Raw genomic sequence first — 20,564 nt, 5'->3', positions numbered from 1 at the left:
AATTCTATGTTTTTAAAAGACCAAGCCTTGTAAAGGTATGATGCATGCTAAGCCTACAGAACTATCTATAATTGTCCAGAAAGCTTTGACATATCTGATTTGCCACCTCCTCCTGATGGTCAAACACTCTCTACCATGGCACAGCAGCTCCCAAGCTGGTTCCCTGTGGAGTTTTCTCCTTCACTAACCAACCTCCTCCCTAAACCGGAAGCTAGACTATCTTTCAGCACAGTGACAAATTACTATATTTTATGCTCATAAGTGTTTTCCTTGAATGTATACATGTGCACCATATGCCCAGTACCCACAGAGGCTAGAAGAAGGCAGTCTATCCCCTGGAAACGGAATCACAGATAGTTATAAATCACCATAAGGATCCTGGGGACTGAACTCAGTTCTCTAGAGCACCTGCTAATGCTCTTTAATGATTACCTATATCTTCCATTCCAAAAATTAAAGTATTAGTCATCATCAATAATTTGTGTGTGTGGGGGGGGTGTATTCCCATGTGTTTGGAAGCTAGAGGTCAACATAGGATACATTTCTTAATGGCTTCTGCTTGGTTTTTTGAGATAAGGTCTCTCATTGAATTTGGATCTAGTCAACTCTGCTAGATTGGCTGACCAGCAATCTCCAGGGATCCTCCTGACTCTGCTCTCCCATACTGCTATTATGGGTGTCCAAAGCTATGCCTATATTTTTATATAGGAGCCTAGGTTCTGATATCCGGTCTTCATACTTTCATAGCAAACATTTTATCAATGGAGGTATCTCCCTATCCTCACCAACGACTCTTATTAAAAGAATACCATGGACTGTGGTTATGAAGAATATGTTTTCAGGTATGATACATGTTAATTTTATCTACAACAAGAAGAATGGAGCCAGTTACTGAGATGAGGAAGTGCATGGTATTCTCCCGTGTATGAGTGATTTCCGAGGCTGGTATCGATTGTGTGGGAACTGGTGGGGCAGACTGCATACCTTCTGCAGGTTCTGCTGGGTCTCTAGGAGGAGCAACTGAATACTCTGGCACTCTTGGTCAGGTTTCTTTTCTTTCTTCTGGTTCTGCTGTCTGGTTCAGCTGCTTCCTGTTTGCCCTTGGGTTCTACTGACCTTAAGTTTCAAATCCCACTCTGACACTCTTCTGTTCCCTTGCACTTTAAACTTCAGTGTTTCTCCTGATCCTTCTTCATCTGACTGGACATTAGCTCATTTCTTCCACCTGCCCAAAATGTGAGTTGGGTGCCCAGTCATGGAGACTCTTCCCAGCCCTAACGTGGCATGCTATCATAACATATAAAAAAAAAATGGATCAGGAAGGGTGCTATTGAAATGTCAAAGGAAATGATCTTGCAGAGAAGCAAACTTGTTGGTGTGAGTTAGTAGAAAGGACTCATACTCAGTATGAAGTAAATGCTTCCTCAAGAAAAGAACCTCTTTGAGAGGATTCTGGGAAGGTGGGAAGTACAGACAAAAAGTAGAAAAGAACCCACAACATTTTAAGAGGAGAGAAAGAAAGAAGGAAGTCTTGAAGGAAGGAAGGAAGGAGACAAAAGCAATGAAAGTGTCGGGGAGGGTGGATGGATTGATAAGCATCTCTGTGATGTCTCTGACTCCAAGGAGGACCTCAGGCAACACAGGCTTGCTTGCTTTCCCTCCTTTAGAAGGACAGACAGGTCTTGGCAGTCACCTCGACTTTATTTCCTAATTTGCTTTCATAAGTAGGATGAACATAGCTTTTTTTTTTCAAAGAGCCAACTCATAACGTTGAATAGATAACACACTAGAGTTATGACTAGAATTTTTGTTGTCTGTAGCATGAAGTTATCAAGAATTGCTTCTAAACCTATCTTGTAAATCTCTTTTGAATCCCAGGTATTGCGACATCAGATGAACTTGATAAGGTAAGCTGAGCTCTGTGCCTAATGATCAAATGCAGGACTTAAGTTTGAATCAACCTCTCAACTATTTTTTCTGAAACATGCAAAATGATCAAGATAGTTCATTTGGTGTTAATATTTTGATAGTTTGATTATCCTTAATGAAAAATATATAGCATCTACTCTTTGAATCAAGGCCTGTAAAATTTGCTTAGACTAAATATAATCACCAAATAATTACAAAAAAAATGAAAAACTAGTGACACCATGTCTATTATTTTTATCTGGCTATATCTAGTAATGATGATGTTGCTGTTGTTGATGTTGTTGTTGTTGATGATGTTGATGATGATGATAACAACGATGATGACAGTGGTGGTAATGGTGGTATCTATAGTGATGATGGTAATGATGTTGATGGGAATCTCATCGTGATGGTGGTAACCATAGTGATAATGGTGATGGTGATGATATGGAAGGAACTTGACATTTTCTATTCCTGCCCTTCCACATTAATGGTTGTTGTTTGCATGATTTAGCTTTCCAAGATGCCAACAGAATATGATGATGGTCGGAAACACAGTGACAGTTGCAGGGGTGGTGAGAGCAGTGTGAATAAGGGTACCAGATTGGATACATATTCTCACAGTAACACCTGTAGTTCTCACTGCTCCTGGGGGCTGTGCAGTCACAGAAGTCAGGCAGCAACTCCTGAGTTGTAAAACTTGGCTTCTGCTCAAGCTGCAGTGAATGGGGAAACTGAGGAAGGGCTCAGTTCAGGTGGGGCTGTTATCAAGAGTTCTTTTTCTTGTGTTTATCTTACTGTCTATTAAACACGTTTGTACAGTTGGTGCTCATAGAGGATCTGCTTCAAACAACACACTTGTGAATTACCTGGATCTAAGTTTCCAATGTCCCTTAGTGAGGACCCTTCATAGCTCATCAGTATTTCAGCAGTCACTAAAGGCACCATGGGAGAAATAAAAACAGAGAAAATTTTATGTGTTTATTATGTTTAAGTGGTATCAAGCAAAGCTGTTACATTGTCAAAAATACATATCAATGGAAAATACTTTATTTTCCAAAACAAACTATGACTGAGGAAGAGGTCTTCACATCTTATAAACTTCGGTTATACTGAGAACATCTGGAAGCTGCTGCATTCTCCTCTCTGCGTCCATTTAATATCCTGCAGTTTTCATCTATGGATGGAAGAAATCTGGCATCAGAAATGTAGTTAGAAAGCAAGACATGGAGAGAGCCACCACTGAAAAGGCATTTCTCTTTAGATTGAGACATTTAAGAAGAGCAAAGAATAGTAAAAGTGGTGGTGTTCGCACCAAGACAAAGTATCTCTAACAGTAATATGACTTTGATATTTTAAAAATGTCTGCCTGAGTCACTAAAAAAAACCCAAAGCCTGGATATTTTCTTTGACATGGTTTCCTGCAGTAACCATCGCTATGTTGAACAGCTGTGTGTGGTAACTGCAAGACTAGGCCTTGATTGTGTAGAACAGCAAGTGGAGTGAGAGCCAGATGTGTTCTCCCAGCTTTGCCCATCATATTTAGTTCTCTTTCCCCATCCCTTCCTCCCTCTTACACCCCCTCCCTGCCACCCCCCCCCACCCTACCCCCACCCCCGCACCCCTCATTCTTTGCTTTCCTGGGCCATGAAAAATCCTTACAATTTGCAAAATCTTAATACTCTAATCTCTTACCATTTTGGTCTACCTTCACTTTAAATACAAAGACACTATGGTCCACTCTTCACAATTCCTGCCTTTTTAAATTTCTCTTTTCTTTTCCCCCCATATGCTCCTCTACACAACTGAATCACCATGCATGGGGCTTGCACTGCTCCGCCCCGTTTCCCGTGCTCTGAGTGGCGGTAGCATTGCTGTACTTTACTGCTAAGCTCAACGACCTTTCTCACTTTTTTTAAAATCTCTTTTTAAAATTAATTTATCAATTCACTTTGCATATCACTACTGGGAGCCCCCCTCCTCCAAATAGCCCTCACACAGATCCCCCCTTCCCTTCTCCTCTGAGAAGAGAGAGCCCCCCTCTGAGTATAACAAACACTGTCCTCACCCCCATCCCCCTACACATTCTCTCCCACTGAGGCCAGACAAGGCAACCCAGCTGGGAAAACTGAATCCACAGGCAGGCAACCTATTCAGGTCCAGTCCTGATCCACTTGTTTCTTTTTCCTGAAATGATTTTGTATCTCAGGGGGTGACTGAGATCTGCCTTGGCAGTGGTCAGGTGCCTTCCACTGCACGTCCTTCACCCACTTCCTAGTTCTAGGCCCAGGCAGGGAGGCAGGGGAAGGTAGTCCAATCCACAAATCTACATGATACTCATTTTAACCAGTTTACCTAATACTTGTTTCTGAAGACTTCGTGGAAATTTACTGTTAATTTCAATTGAGGGAAACACCAGCGATTGTCCTAAGTAACTTCTCTTTCTGAAAGCTCACAAAATCTCAGTGCTATTGATATTTGATATTCAAGGGTGGGAGAGGATCTCAGGCCTTCAAGAAGACCTGGGTCCTCTGCCAGCCCTGAGAGCATCACTGAGTAGAGTGCTTGTCCCACACCACCCTCGTGTGGCCATAAAACTCACACTTCTGAATTTCTTGATCCCCAGAAAAAGACCCAAGTTCAGATACCTGTAAATACAAGATTTTTTAATTTTTATTTTTTTTATTTAAAAGTAGTTCTTTTTTAGCGGAAAGAATTTCTAATACAACAATAATGTCTACCTTTCCTCTGATTCCTTGAATTCACTCCCATCTAGCCCTCTCCCTCCCTCAAATTCATGGCTTCTCCCCCCACCCCAGGACACGCATGCACGAATGCACATGCGCGTGAGTGTGTGTGTGTGTGTGTGTGTGTGTGTGTGTGTGTGTGTACATTTATTAGAAATCCTTTCCTCTAAAAAAGAACTACTACAAAGTTCTGAGAAAGTGTTTCTGTTCAGGTGTGCCTTCTGGAATCTGAATACTTATCTTACTATCTATCTCCATCCATCTATCATTCATCTATCTATCTATCTATCTATCTATCTATCTATCTATCCTGATACTGGCTCGCACATAGCACAGGATGACTGAACTCACTCTCTTAAGCTGTGTATAACCTTGGCTTTCTGATCCTTCACATCCACAGCTCTAGCCTTAGCAATGCAGGTGTGTAGCACTAAACCCAGTTTGCATTGCTAGGATCAAGCCCAGGCTTCCTTCATGGCAACCAAACACCCTAGCAACTAAGCTATGGTCTTCTAGCTTCTCTTTTGTCTCTTGCTTCCCTCACATTTCTAGTTTTCACTTGGAAAAATCCACTAGATCAACTGTTTTCTCAGTCTCTGATGCCAGGAGGCTTTACCTAAGATGAGGCAGCAGAAGTAACTCACATAGGCACAATCTGGCTGGGAGTTTGTCTTGAAACTTCTGAGGCCTGCCAAACTGTGTACATATTTCCAAGGCTAGAGTTAATTCTCCATCGTATGCCTCACATCTGTACTCCACGCTTAATTTTCCTCTGCTATTCAGTTACTACACTGTACTCAGCAAGGCCTAGAGGATTAAGTGGGCCAATAAGACAATGCATCTAAGTAGTACATTTTATTTATCTCCACGTTTCTGTCTGTCCATCACCCTTGAAGATGTGATCTGACCTCATACTATTTCTTTAGAGCACACAGTGACTTCATGAAAGTGGGTCTTCTGATCTGAACTATGGGTGTCTGTGTTTTCTCATTGAAAAAGAGGACTGGTATTGTGGGAAACCATGCATATCAATCAGCACTGGACTGACTCTAAATATGTACCATATCCTGCCCCCTGCCAGGAGTTATTTATAGATGCTGGTTCATCATCCCTCATTTAGATGGCAACGATTTTAAAAATGTCATGAATTTCCCCTTGAAAATAAGTTATATGCACAGCTAAAATATCAAAATTATGAAATATTAAAAATATGTTTGAAAAAAATCATTTCAAAGATTGGACCTCCCACACAGTGTGGCACCAAGTGACAGACCTCCCACACAGTGTGGCACCAAGTTTCTGTGCTTTTCCTCCACACAAGGGAACTGTGGCTCTCACTGTCACTGTCACGACCACCCACAAGATCAAAGCAAACCATCAGGTTGGAAGATCCCTCAGACCTAAGAAAATCATCTTTCATTTATCCTTTGCCATGTCATGGATTCAATAATATCCTCAAAAAAATAACCTTACACACCATAAAGCAAAGAATGAAGTTATGGGGTGAAAGGGCTGCTTGTAGGGAGGGAGAAAATTTAAAAAATCATACACCTGGTCAAAAGTGACCTTCAAAATATGTGAAGAATCCCCAAAGCCCAATAACACAAAGCAGACAATTGGGTTAAAATTGGGCAAGTGATAAGAATCGATGCAGAATGTCACTGTCCATTGGAAGAACTCAAAGCAAAGCCACAGTGTGCCATTACCTTCCAAAGCTTAGTTCCTACCACAGACAGAAGACGGCAAGGGTTGAGTGTCAGTGAAGACATGGAGAATTCAGGACTCTGTACATCATTGTTGGTGGGAATATGAAAGAGAACAGGAACTATGCAGATCTTTAAGTAATTAAAAGTATAATTACCATATGCCAGAGTTTGGGTGGGAATATAAAACGAAACGGCCGCTATGGAAAACAGTTTGGCAGTTCTTCAAGTAATTAAAAACAAGCTCACCATATGCTGCGCTTTTCACGTTTGTGTCCTTTCAAAATTCACATTGAAAGTTAATGGGCAAAGTATTAAACTTGCTAATATCACATGGCGATGCTGTTTCAGTGACTGTGCCAGGAGGCACCACTCAGTGGCATTAGCTCCCCAGTCAAAGGCTTTGGTGACCTGCTTGACCCTTCCTCTGTCCTCTCCCATGTGAGGACATGGTATTCATCATTTTTATCCTGTGACACTGCAACATGTAATAGAGTATACGTTTATCAGAGACTCTGGGCACCTTGATCTTAGCGTTCTACCCTCTAGAGCCATGGGAAATACATTTCTATTATTTGCAAATTACCTAGTTTAAGATATTTTGCTCTACTAGCAGATAGGAATGAAGATGGCGTGTGATAAAGAAACCTCACCTATAAATACACATCCAAAAGAAGCAGAAAAAAAGATCAGTGAGAGGTGCTCCCATATCTGTGTTCACAGTGCCATTGCTCACCAGGACATGAGAGCAACCCAAGTGGTCCTCAGTGGGAAATAGAAAATATTGTGGAATATTATTCAACAATCAAAAGGATGATGCATTGTGACATGCACAGCATGAATGAGCTTGTAGGCACTTGTGCTAAGTGAAAGAAGCCAGTCACAGAAGCTAACGTTACATGGATTCCCCTGTGCTGTATTTAGCAGTCACATTTATAGACACAGACGTACAAGGGCAGTTGTCAAGACTAGGTTCTTGCCCACTGAAAACTTCTCTTCACAAACTGAGTTTGCTTGGTGATTGGCGACACAATAATGAATATATTCAACATGACTGAATGGTGCCGCAAATGTGTTATTAACTGGTCATTCCATGTGCAAGATCATTATTTTCATAGTAGCACTTAGAAAAATTTGCACAGACCCAGATGTACCATGAAACATGAGCAACTTTCAGTAAGAAAAACTTCACTGGAGTTACTAACAGCACAGCATAGAATGTGCCTTACGATGTTCTCAAGGAAAAAGAACTTTAGAGCAACTACACAGCACTCAGAAAAGTCATCAGAACTACTGCTGGTCTTGAATCCCTCGTCCATGAATATTTAAGTAGATGCACAATCACGATGATGATCATAATAAATAGTAATGTCCTATTCGGTACCTGTTAGAGGTTAGATGTTGGTTAAGCACTTCACATAGGTTATGCCATTTCACTTGGCTCACTTGATCTGTATCAGACGATGCTCAGAATTATCTGCCCGCATAAACTCGTTTCTTATTCTCTAACTGTGAAATGATAGACTGTTGGTAGGTGAGACACATGCAGAGAAGTTAATGAGTTTACTGAAGGTTGCACATCGAATGGGTTGGACTAGGAGCAGGGGTGAGGCACAGAGCAGGGGTGAGATAAAGAGCAGAGGTGGGGCACAGAGCAGGGGTGGGACACAGAATAGGGGTGGGACACAGAACAGGAGTGTGGCACAGCATGGGTGGGGCACAGAGTAGGTGTTGGGCACAGAGCAGTGCTGAGATGTGGAGCAAGCAGGTGCTGTTTCTCCGAGAGTCTGCAGTCCTAACATTGATGCCGTGTTGTTGAGATCTGAACTCTTACCACAGTGGAAGGATATTGCTTTTGGGATATCTTAGTTTTATCTCCTTTGGTTTCACATCAAGAAAGGAAACTGGAACTAAAACCTTGATACAATTTCTCTTCTACAGTCCATGCTGGATGTCTGTGTAGTGAGCTCAGCACTGTCTGGAGACAAAGAAAGCACTCAGAACCTGGGTCCTCCGACTACTTACCTCTGCAGACTTGCATTAACTAAGCTTTTGGTAAACAGTCGCTGGATAAGTAGCTTCTTAAAAAGTTATTTATCATACTTAAAGTCTACATTTTATAACATTTTGTCGCTCTTCTCACCACCAAGACATCTTAATTCAGTTATTTTACGGAGTGAGTCACAGAGCAAGCAGGTCCTGATTCCTGACCCTGCAGTCTGAACAGTGATGTCATGTTTTTGAGATCTGAACTTTTACCAGTGGTGGAAATACCCTTTGGGATATCTTAGTTTTATCTCCTTTGCTTCCACATCAAGATTATTATTGGTTATTATGGTGTAGGAACCAAGGGAGAGTTATGATTATGTCCTAAGTCCTAATTAGGTTTCTATTGCTACAGAAAACATGACCAAAAGGAACTCATATTTTGAGGCAACAGCCCATCAGCCTTGAGGAGGAACTGATGCAGAAGCCATAGAGGATACTGCCTACTGGCTTGCCCCACTCAACCAACCTACTTTTCATACAACTCAAATCTGCCTACACTAGGCTCATGCTACTGACTGTGAGCTGGGACCTCCCACATTGTCAATCAAAAAAAAAATCCCCTGAGACTTACCCACAGGCCAGTTTTGTGGGGCATTTTATCAACTGAGGTCTCTTCTTCCCAGATGGCCTTTTCTTACATCAAGTTAACAAAAACAAACTAATTAACCGGCACAGATGGTGTCTCACAAACAATGTTTTAATAGGAGAAATTAGATATGTATGCATTCTGGTGGTGATGGGGATAGAGAGATAACTCAGTGGGAGAAGAGCATGCATTGCTTTTCCACATGACCAGAGTTTCGTTGGCAGCATTCGTGCCAGGATCTAAAACATCTGGCCTCCCGGGCACCTATGCTCACATGTGCATACCCCAATATGCATACTCATAAATAAAAGTACTAAAGAAATCATTAAAATGTATATAGTGAGATGACCTTTGTGTTTTAAAGTACATTTTCTCATGCCGACAATGGCCCTGTGAGAAGGCTCTGATAATAGGCCTCATATGAATAGTTAAGAGTATGTCAGCTGGAAAAGTTTTACAAATGTGAAACACATATTTGAAAACTCAGATTTGGGTGGGAGAGAGACCCGACCGCCTGGGCAGGTGGGCACTCCTGAGGCTGCAGAGCGGAAGAGACCACCAACACTGCCCACCCCTGCCCACATCCCTGGCCCAAGAGGAAACTGTATAAGGCCTCTGGGCTCCCGTGGGGGAGGGCCCAGGAGCGGCAGGACCCCTGCCTGAGACACCGCTGGAACCTGAAGGAAACTGACCGGATAAACAGTCCTCTGCACCCAAATCCCGTGGGAGGGAGAGCTAAACCTTCCGAGAGGCAGACAAGCCTGGGAAACCAGAAGAGACTGCTCTCTGTACATACATCTCAGACGCCAGAGGAAAACACCAAAGGCCATCTGGAACCCTGGTGCACTGAAGCTCCCGGAAGGGGCGGCACAGGTCTTCCTGGTTGCTGCCGCCACAGAGAGCCCGTGGGCAGCACCCCGCGAGCAAACTTGAGCCTCGGGACCACAGGTAAGACCAACTTGTCTGCTGCAAGAAAGCTGCCTGGTGAAATCGGGACACACAGAGGCAGAATTCCTCTAGAACCAGGCACGTCCTGTGTTTACCGGAAGTCCCACACTCGCGGATCCCGGCCCGCAGCAGCTCTCTGCTCCCAGACCCCGTGGGAAAGAGACCTCACCGCCTGGTCAGGTGGGCACTCCTGAGGCTGCATGAGCTCCGGGAAGGGGCGGCACAGGTCTTCCTGGTTGCTGCCGCCGCAAAGAGCCCGTGGGCAGCACCCCTCGAGCGAACTTGAGCCTCGGGACCACAGGTAAGACCAACTTTTCTGCTGCAAGAAAGCTGCCTGGTGAACTCAAGACACAGGCCCACAGGAACAGCTGAAGACCTGTAGAGAGGAAAAACTACACGCCCGAAAGCAGAACACTCTGTCCCCATAACTGACTGAAAAAGAGGAAATCAAGTCTACAGCACTCCTGACACACAGGCTTATAGGAGAGTCTAGCCACTGTCAGAAATAGCAGAACAAAGTAACACTAGAGATAATCTGATGGCGAGAGGCAAGCGCAGGAACACAAGCAACAGAAACCAAGACTACATGGCATCATCGGAGCCCAATTCTCCCACCAAAACAAACATGGAATATCCAAACACACCAGAAAAGCAAGATCTAGTTTCAAAATCATATTTGATCATGATGCTGGAGGACTTCAAGAAAGACGTGAAGAACTCCCTTAGGGAAACACAGGAAAACATTAATAAACAAGTAGAAGCCTACAGAGAGGAATCGCAAAAATCCCTGCAAGAATTCCAGGAAAACACAATCAAACAGTTGAAGAAATTAAAAATGGAAATAGAAGCAATCAAGAAAGAACACATGGAAACAACCCTGGATATAGAAAATCAAAAGAAGAGACAAGGAGCTGTAGATACAAGCTTCACCAACAGAATACAAGAGATGGAAGAGAGAATCTCAGGAGCAGAAGATTCCATAGAAATCATTGACACAACTGTCAAAGATAATGTAAAGCAGAAAAAGCTACTGGTCCAAAACATACAGGAAATCTAGGACTCAATGAGAAGATCAAACCTAAGGATAATAGGTATAGAAGAGAGTGAAGACTCCCAGCTCAAAGGATCAGTAAATATCTTCAACAAAATCATAGAAGAAAACTTCCCTAACCTAAAAAAACAGATACCCATAGATATACAAGAAGCCTACAGAACTCCAAATAGATTGGACCAGAAAAGAAACACCTCCCGTCACATAATTGTCAAAACACCAAACGCACAAAATAAAGAAAGAATATTAAAAGCAGTAAGGGAAAAAGGTCAAGTAACATATAAAGGCAGACCTATCAGAATCACACCAGACTTCTCGCTAGAAACTATGAAGGCCAGAAGATCCTGGACTGATGTCATACAGACCCTAAGAGAACACAAATGCCAGCCCAGGTTACTGTATCCTGCAAAACTCTCAATTAACATAGATGGAGAAACCAAGATATTCCATGACAAAACCAAATTTACACAATATCTTTCTACAAATCCAGCACTACAAAGGATAATAAATGGTAAAGCCCAACATAAGGAGGCAAGCTATACCCTAGAGGAAGCAAGAAACTAATCGTCTTGGCAACAAAACAAAGAGAGTGAAAGCACACAAACATAACCTCACATCCAAATATGAATACAACGGGAAGCAATAATCACTATTCCTTAATATCTCTCAACATCAATGGCCTCAACTCCCCAATAAAAAGAAATAGATTAACAAACTGGATATGCAACGAGGACCCTGCATTCTGTTGCCTACAGGAAACACACCTCAGAGACAAAGACAGACACTACCTCAGAGTGAAAGGCTGGAAAACAACTTTCCAAGCAAATGGTCAGAAGAAGCAAGTTGGGGTAGCCATTCTAATATCAAATAAAATCAATTTCCAACTAAAAGTCATCAAAAAAGATAAGGAAGGACACTTCATATTCATCAAAGGAAAAATCCACCAAGATGAACTCTCAATCCTAAATATCTATGCCCCAAATACAAGGGCACCTACATACGTAAAAGAAACCTTACTAAAGCTCAAAACACACATTGCACCTCACACAATAATAGTGGGAGATTTCAACACCCCACTCTCATCAATGGACAGATCATGGAAACAGAAATTAAACAGTGATGTCGACAGACAAAGAGAAGTCATGAGCCAAATGGACTTAACGGATATTTATAGAACATTCTATCCTAAAGCAAAAGGATATACCTTCTTCTCAGCTCCTCATGGTACTTTCTCCAAAATTGACCATATAATTGGTCAAAAAACGGGCCTCAGGAAGAATACTACAAGCTTGAGGCATGTGTGGTTTCAGAGTGACTTTGAAGCCTGTCTGGGCCATAGAGTAAGACCAGGTTTTGTTCTGGAGAACATAAACAAAAGTATATGATAATTACAGGGAATAGTCTCATGGATTTACATAAAGACAACAAGAGGGCTTGAGTGGAGATGTGTGGTGCTGAAGTCTTGCAGATTGGAGGCAGGGCCTGACAGAGCATCCACCATTACCAAAATCCTTAGGATCTGGGAGCGACACCATAGCTGCCAAGGGTCTGATTTAAATCTGTTCTACTCACTGGTCAACATATTGGACTCTGCTGTTAATGTAATGTTAAAATAGCATACCTGGTGAAAATAAAATACAGGAAGTGTGTTGATTGTTTGAGATGAAAGTAAAAGAAAACCTAAATCATTGGGCAACTTGGGAGGAAAATCATTTTAAATAAACAAATCACATCATTACACAGCAAAAACAAAAAAAAAACGGGCCTCAACAGGTACACAAAGATAGAAATAATCCCATGCATGCTATCGGACCACCACGGCCTAAAACTGGTCTTCAATAACAATAAGGGAAGAATGCCCACATATACGTGGAAATTGAACAATGCTCTACTCAATGATAACCTGGTCAAGGAAGAAATAAAGAAAGGAATTAAACACTTTTTAGAATTTAATGAAAATGAAGGTACAACATACCCAAACTTATGGGACACAATGAAAGCTGTGCTAAGAGGAAAACTCATAGCGCTGAGTGCCTGCAGAAAGAAACAGGAAAGAGCATATGTCAGCAGCTTGACAGCACACCTAAAAGCTCTAGAACAAAAAGAAGCAAATACACCCAGGAGGAGTAGAAGGCAGGAAATAATCAAACTAAGAGCTGAAATCAACCAAGTAGAAACAAAAAGGACCATAGAAAGAATCAACAGAACCAAAAGTTGGTTCTTTGAGAAAATCAACAAGATAGATAAACCCTTAGCCAGACTAACGAGAGGACACAGAGAGTGCGTCCAAATTAACAAAATCAGAAATGAAAAGGGAGACATGACTACAGATTCAGAGGAAATTCAAAAAATCATCAGATCTTACTATAAAAACCTATATTCAACAAAACTTGAAAATCTTCAGGAAATGGACAATTTCCTAGACAGATACCAGGTATCGAAGTTAAATCAGGAACAGATAAACCAGTTAAACAACCCCATAACTCCTAAGGAAATAGAAGCAGTCATTAAAGGTCTCCCAACCAAAAAGATCCCAGGTCCAGACGGGTTTAGTGCAGAATTCTATCAAACCTTCATAGAAGACCTCATACCAATATTATCCAAACAATTCCACAAAATTGAGACAGATGGATCACTACCGAATACCTTCTACGAAGCCACAATTACTCTTATACCTAAACCACACAAAGACACAACAAAGAAAGAGAACTTCAGACCAATTTCCCTTATGAATATCGACGCAAAAATACTCAATAAAATTCTGCCAAACCGAATTCAAGAGCACATCAAAACAATCATCCACCATGATCAAGTAGGCTTCATCCCAGGCATGCAGGGATGGTTTAATATACAGAAAACCATCAACGTGATCCATTATATAAACAAACTGAAAGGACAGAACCACATGATCATTTCATTAGATGCTGAGAAAGCATTTGACAAAATTCAACACCCCTTCATGATAAAAGTCCTGGAAAGAATAGGAATTCAAGGCCTATACCTAAACATAGTAAAAGCCATATACAGCAAACCAGTTGCTAACATTAAACTAAATGGAGAGAAACTTGAAGCAATCCCACTAAAATCAGGGACTAGACAAGGCTGCCCACTCTCTCCCTACTTATTCAATATAGTTCTTGAAGTTCTAGCCAGAGCAATCAGACAACAAAAGGAGATCAAAGGGATACAGATCGGAAAAGAAGAGGTCAAAATATCACTATTTGCAGATGATATGATAGTATATTTAAGTGATCCCAAAAGTTCCACCAGAGAACTACTAAAGCTGATAAACAACTTCAGCAAAGTGGCTGGGTATAAAATTAACGCAAATAAATCAGTTGCCTTCCTCTATACAAAAGAGAAACAAGCCGAGAAAGAAATTAGGGAAACGACACCCTTCATAATAGACCCAAATAATATAAAGTACCTCGGTGTGACTTTAACCAAGCAAGTAAAAGATCTGTACAATAAGAACTTCAAGACACTGAGGAAAGAAATTGAAGAAGACCTCAGAAGATGGAAAGATCTCCCATGCTCATGGATTGGCAGGATTAATATAGTAAAAATGGCCATTTTACCAAAAGCAATCTACAGATTCAATGCAATCCCCATCAAAATACCAATCCAATTCTTCAAAGAGTTGGACAGAACAATTTGCAAATTCATCTGGAATAACAAAAAACCCAGGATAGCTAAAGCTATCCTCAACAATAAAAGGACTTCAGGGGGAATCACTATCCCTGAACTCAAGCAGTATTACAGAGCAATAGTGATAAAAACTGCATGGTATTGGTACAGAGACAGACAGATAGACCAATGGAATAGAATTGAAGACCCAGAAATGAACCCACACACCTATGGTCACTTGATTTTTGACAAAGGAGCCAAAACCATCCAATGGAAAAAAGATAGCATTTTCAGCAAATGGTGCTGGTTCAACTGGAGGTCAACATGTAGAAGAATGCAGATCGATCCATGCTTATCACCCTGTACAAAGCTTAAGTCCAAGTGGATCAAGGACCTCCACATCAAACCAGACACACTCAAACTAATAGAAGAAAAACTAGGAAAGCATCTGGAACACATTGGCACTGGAAAAAATTTCCTGAACAAAACACCAATGGCTTATGCTCTAAGATCAAGAATCGACAAATGGGATCTCATAAAACTGCAAAGCTTCTGTAAGGCAAAGGACACTCTGGTTAGGACAAAATGGTAACCAACTGATTGGGAAAAGATCTTTACCAATCCTACAACAGATAGAGGCCTTATATCCAAAATATACAAAGAACTCAAGAAGTTAGACCGCAGGGAGACAAATAACTCTATTAAAAAATGGGGTTCAGAGCTAAACAAACAATTCACAGCTGAGAAATGCCGAATGGCTGAGAAACACCTAAAGAAATGTTCAACATCTTTAGTCATAAGGGAAATGCAAATCAAAACAACCCTGAGATTTCACCTCACACCAGTGAGAATGGCTAAGATCAAAAACTCAGGTGACAGCAGATGCTGGCGAGGATGTGGAGAAAGCGGAACACTCCTCCATTGTTGGTGGGATTGCAGACTGGTACAACCATTCTGGAAATCAGTCTGGAGGTTCCTCAGAAAATTGGACATTGAACTGCCTGAGGATCCAGCTATACCTCTCTTGGGCATATACCCAAAAGATGCCTCAACATATAAAAGAGACACGTGCTCCACTATGTTCATTGCAGCCTTATTTATAATAGCCAGAAACTGGAAAGAACCCAGATGCCCTTCAACAGAGGAATGGATACAGAAAATGTGGTACATCTACACAATGGAATATTACTCAGCTATCAAAAACAACGACTTTATGAAATTCGTAGGCAAATGGTTGGAACTGGAAAATATCATCCTGAGTGAGCTAACCCAATCACAGAAAGACATACATGGTATGCACTCATTGATAAGTGGCTATTAGCCCAAATGCTTGAATTACCCTAGATCCCTAGAACAAACGAAACTCAAGAGGGATGATCAAAATGTGAATGCTTCACTGCTTCTTTAAATGAGGAAAAAGAATACCCTTGGCAGGGAAGAGAGAGGCAAAGATTAAAACAGAGACTGAAGGAACACCCATTCAGAGCCTGCCCCACATGTGGCCCATACATATACAGCCACCCAATTAGACAATGGATGAAGCAAAGAAGTGCAGACCGGCAGGAGCCGGATGTAGATCGCTCCTGAGAGACACAGCCAGAATACAGCAAATACAGAGGCGAATGCCAGCAGCAAACCACTGAACTGAGAAGAGGTCCCCCGTTGAAGGAATCAGAGAAAGAACTGGAAGAGCTTGAAGGGGCTCGAGACCCCATATGTACAACAATGTCAAGCAACCAGAGCTTCCAGGGACTAAGCCACTACCTAAAGACTATACATGGACTGACCCTGGACTCTGACCCCATAGGTAGCAATGAATATCCTAGTAAGAGCACCAGTGGAAGGGGAAGCCCTGGGTCCTGCTAAGACTGAACCCCCAGTGAACTAGACTGGTGGGGGGAGGGCGGCAATGGGGGAAGGGTTGGGAAGGGAACACCCATAAGGAAGGGGAGGGGGGAGGGGGATGTTTGCCTGGAAACCGGGAAAGGGAATAACACTCGAAATGTATATAAGAAATACTCAAGTTAATAAAAAAAAAAAAAAGAAAACTCAGATTTGAATAGCATTCAACTCCAAGTAATTTTACTATATATTGTCTTGCCATCTTAAAATGCTAACAACTCATAAGAGAAATTTTTAAAATTATTTCAGACTGACTAAACCGGTAACAGGGATCTAACACCATTACTGACAGAATGCACCATGGGCCACTGGATGCTGCTTCACAAAAGGTGCACCGTAAAAGGGGAGACATTGCCTTAGAAATAAGGACATCTTTCCCCAGATGACTTCCTGTTAATTTTTTTCCCAGGAAGGGAATTTTAAAGTTTTGTGCTTATTTCTGTCACTCTTTGGAGAGATTTTTCTCAATTTTTCTGCATCAGCAGAGTGTATTTTAATTGTTGTGATCCAGAGCTGGAGCAGTGGCTCGGCAGTTGAGGGTATGGGCTACTCCTGCAGAAACCCCTGCTTTAGTATTCAGAATCTTACATGGTGGCTCATAACTGCCTGAAACTCCAGTTCCAGGGAATCTGATGCCATCTTCTGGCCTCTGCAACCTTCAGGCACACACACAGTACACTTATATACACGCAGCCACTCACACATACACATACACCCAAACAACCCCTGAATAAATAAACTGCTATTGATCCCGTGTCCTAATTCCTTCCATGTTCCAGAATCTCTTGTCGAGTCATGTTTAGACGCATATGCATTATGTAATATTTGAGGCAGTAGAGGACAAGAATCTATAGCTATATCTGTTTTATGTGCTATGGTGATATATGTTTGGTTTTTAACGAATAACTTGCTCTAACAGTAGGGGAAATAATCATGTATAGTTTATTGCACGCTTGCAATTAAGGTTCTTGCCCATTTTTATTTTTAAAAACCTGTGCCTCAAAGGTGAGATGAGGAAACAATTTTCAAGGAAAAAATTTTATATTTAAGTCACAAACAAAGCTTAATACCTTTGAGTGTGGGAGAGGGGGAAGGCTCTTAAAACAGAGACCAGGAACTCAAGAGATGGCTTAGTGGTTGAGAGCACTCAATACATAAACATGAGGACAAGAATTCAGAACCCATCACCCAGGTGATATGCCATATCTCAGAAACGCCTGTAACTCCAGCACCTAGGAACTGCCTGTGCACAGTGTATGTGTAACACTCACTCAGACACACACAGACAGAATATAAATCTCAGTAAGTAAACTAAACAGACTAAGATATACATTTGCGTTATAAATGAAGCAAATGAGGAGTTTGTTAACAGAAAAATTGTCCTTGTGAGCTATATAAAACAATGATTGCTACAATGCAAATACTAATGTATTTTTATCAGACTTAACCACAACGTTTGTCAAAATGCTATTTGGATGAGGCTCTGGCAAACAGGCACATGGACACACTGCTGGTGAGAGTGTGAAACTATACAAACACTGTGCAGGAAAAGGTTGCAATATCTTAAATATTTGATGTGCACTGTTCGTTGATGAATTTATCTTTTTCCTATGGTGAGTTATTTTTCCATTGCTGTGACAGAACACCTAGCAACTGGTAAGAGAAGAGAAAGCACTTAATTGGTCTTATGTTTTAAGAGGGTTAGAGTCCATGATAGAAGAGCAAACCAAGTCCCACATCTTAATTGAAATCAGGAAACTGATATGTATGTATATCATACATATCATAAATATATCATACATATGATATGCATTTCATACATATCATATACATATACATATGAGAGAGAGAACATAGTAGGAATAGTGCAAGTCTTTAACCATCAAATCCTGTCTCTAGTGACATTTGTGTAATCCTTCCCAAAGAGTTCCACCAACCAGGGACCAAGTATTCAAACATATGGGTCTGTAAGGACCATTCTCATGCAAATCGCCAGTCTAATTAAAAGACATACTGGCAAAATATGAAGAGACTTATACTTTAGAAGCTGAAGAGTAGCAAAAGTCAAGACTACATTGAAATAATACTGAATGTATTTTAGAGCACAGGATTATTTGTCCATAAGAATGAAAGAATATATATTATGAAGTGGTCCTTGACTATCTGCTTAAATGAAAAGTCAAGGTGATCAAGTGTGCTTATACTATTCATTGAGGAAGTATAATGAAAGCGTACACACATCTTCACACCAGAACACTGCTACAAGATGTGCCATGCGTTTCGTATTGTGTGTAGAATAAGGGAAAAGGTGGGGTTCATGATGGAGAAGAGAGCAGGGATGCAGGTGCTCCTGCAGGATTTTAAATACTTTACGACCAGTAAGTACTCTGCATAATTTTAAAGCAAATTTAATACCTTGTGTTTTAACTGTATATTTTTTTATATTCTAGGGCAAGTGAACATAAATGCACTTCAGGTTGTGGCATAAATAATCAGGAATTTATCACAGCATGTATTTAGAGCCAGCCATCCTATTTTCCCACAAGGAACATGCTCTAAGAACAGACAGCATAGTTAGGCACCTTTGGATTCTTAGTGGTCAAATGGTTAAAGACAACACTCACAGTCTTTTTTTTTTTTTTTTTTTACTATTTGCAGAAGATATGATTGTGTTCTTTTTTTTTTATTATTAACTTGAGTATTTCTTACTTACTTTTCGAGTGTTATTCCCTTTCCCGGTTTCCGGGCAAACATCCCCCTAATCCCTCCGCCTCCCCTTCTTTATTGGTGTTCCCCTCCCCCCATTGCCGTCCTCCCCCCAACAATCTAGTTCACTGGGGGTTCAGTCTTAGCAGGACCCAGGGCTTCCCCTTCCACTGGTGCTCTTACTAGGATATTCATTGCTTCCTATGAGGTCAGAGTCCAGAGTCAGTCCATGTATAGTCTTTAGGTAGTGGTTTAGTCCCTGGAAGCTCTGGTTGCTTAGCATTGTTGTTCATAAGGGGTCTCGAGCCCCTTCAACCTCTTCCAGTTCCTTCTCTGATTCCTTCAACGGGGGTCCTATTCTCAGTTCAGTGGTTTGCTGCTGGCATTCGCCTCTGTATTTGCTGTATTCTGGCTGTGTCTCTCAGGAGAGATCTACATCCGGTTCCTGTCAGCCTGCACTTCTTTGCTTCATCCATCTTGTCTAATTGGGTGGCTGTATATGTATGGGCCACATGTGGGGCAGGCTCTGAATGGGTGTTCCTTCAGTCTCTGTTTTAATCTTTGCCTCTCTATTCCCTGCCAAGGGTATTCTTGTTCCCCTTTTAAAGAAGGAGTGAAGCATTCACATTTTGATCATCCGTCTTGAGCTTCATTTATTCTAGGCATCAAGGGTAATTCAAGCATTTGGGCTAATAGCCACTTATCAATGAGTGCATACCATGTGTGTTTTTCTGTGATTGGGTTACCTCACTCAGGATGATATTTTCCAGTTCCAACCATTTGCCTACGAATTCCATAAAGTCGTTGTTTTTGATAGCTGAGTAATATTCCATTGTGTAGATGTACCACATTTTCTGTATCCATTCCTCTGTTGAAGGGCATCTGGATTCTTTCCAGTTTCTGGCTATTATAAATAAGGCTGCAATGAACATAGTGGAGCACGTGTCTCTTTTATATGTTGAGGCATCTTTTGGGTATATGCCCAAGAGAGGTATAGCTGGATCCTCAGGCAGTTCAATGTCCAATTTTCTGAGGAACCTCCAGACTGATTTCTAGAATGGTTGTACCAGTCTGAAATCCCACCAACAATGGAGGAGTGTTTCTCTTTCTCCGCATCCTCTCCAGCATTTGCTGTCACCTGCGTTTTTGATCTTAGCCATTCTCACTGGTGTGAGGTGAAATCTCAGGGTTGTTTTGATTTGCATTTCCCTTATGACTAAAGATGTTGAACATTTCTTTAGCTATTTCGGCATTTTAGCTATTCGGTTTCTCAGCTATTCGGCATTCCTCAGCTGTGAATTCTTTGTTTAGCTCTGAACCCCATTTTTTAATAGGGT

The 20,564-nt window shown here is 41.4% G+C and overlaps 1 protein-coding gene across 5 annotated transcripts in view; it reads left to right on the top strand.

Moving 5' to 3' along the window:
- C5h8orf34 (similar to human chromosome 8 open reading frame 34) overlaps positions 1-20,564 on the top strand; it is a 529,514-nt gene that overhangs the window by 172,404 nt on the left and 336,546 nt on the right. For all 5 annotated transcript variants that reach the window (NM_001109259.2, XM_087550403.1, XM_087550402.1 and 2 more), the window contains 1 exon segment: positions 1,879-1,907. In NM_001109259.2, the coding sequence (NP_001102729.2) occupies positions 1,879-1,907 (29 nt within the window).

Source organism: Rattus norvegicus, chromosome 5, assembly GCF_021556685.1.
Source record: "Rattus norvegicus strain SHRSP/BbbUtx chromosome 5, alternate assembly SHRSP_T2T, whole genome shotgun sequence".
NCBI lineage: Eukaryota > Metazoa > Chordata > Mammalia > Rodentia > Muridae > Rattus > Rattus norvegicus.
The sequence above is the reverse complement of the archived record's forward strand: the minus strand, read 5'-3'. Positions and strand labels throughout refer to the sequence as shown.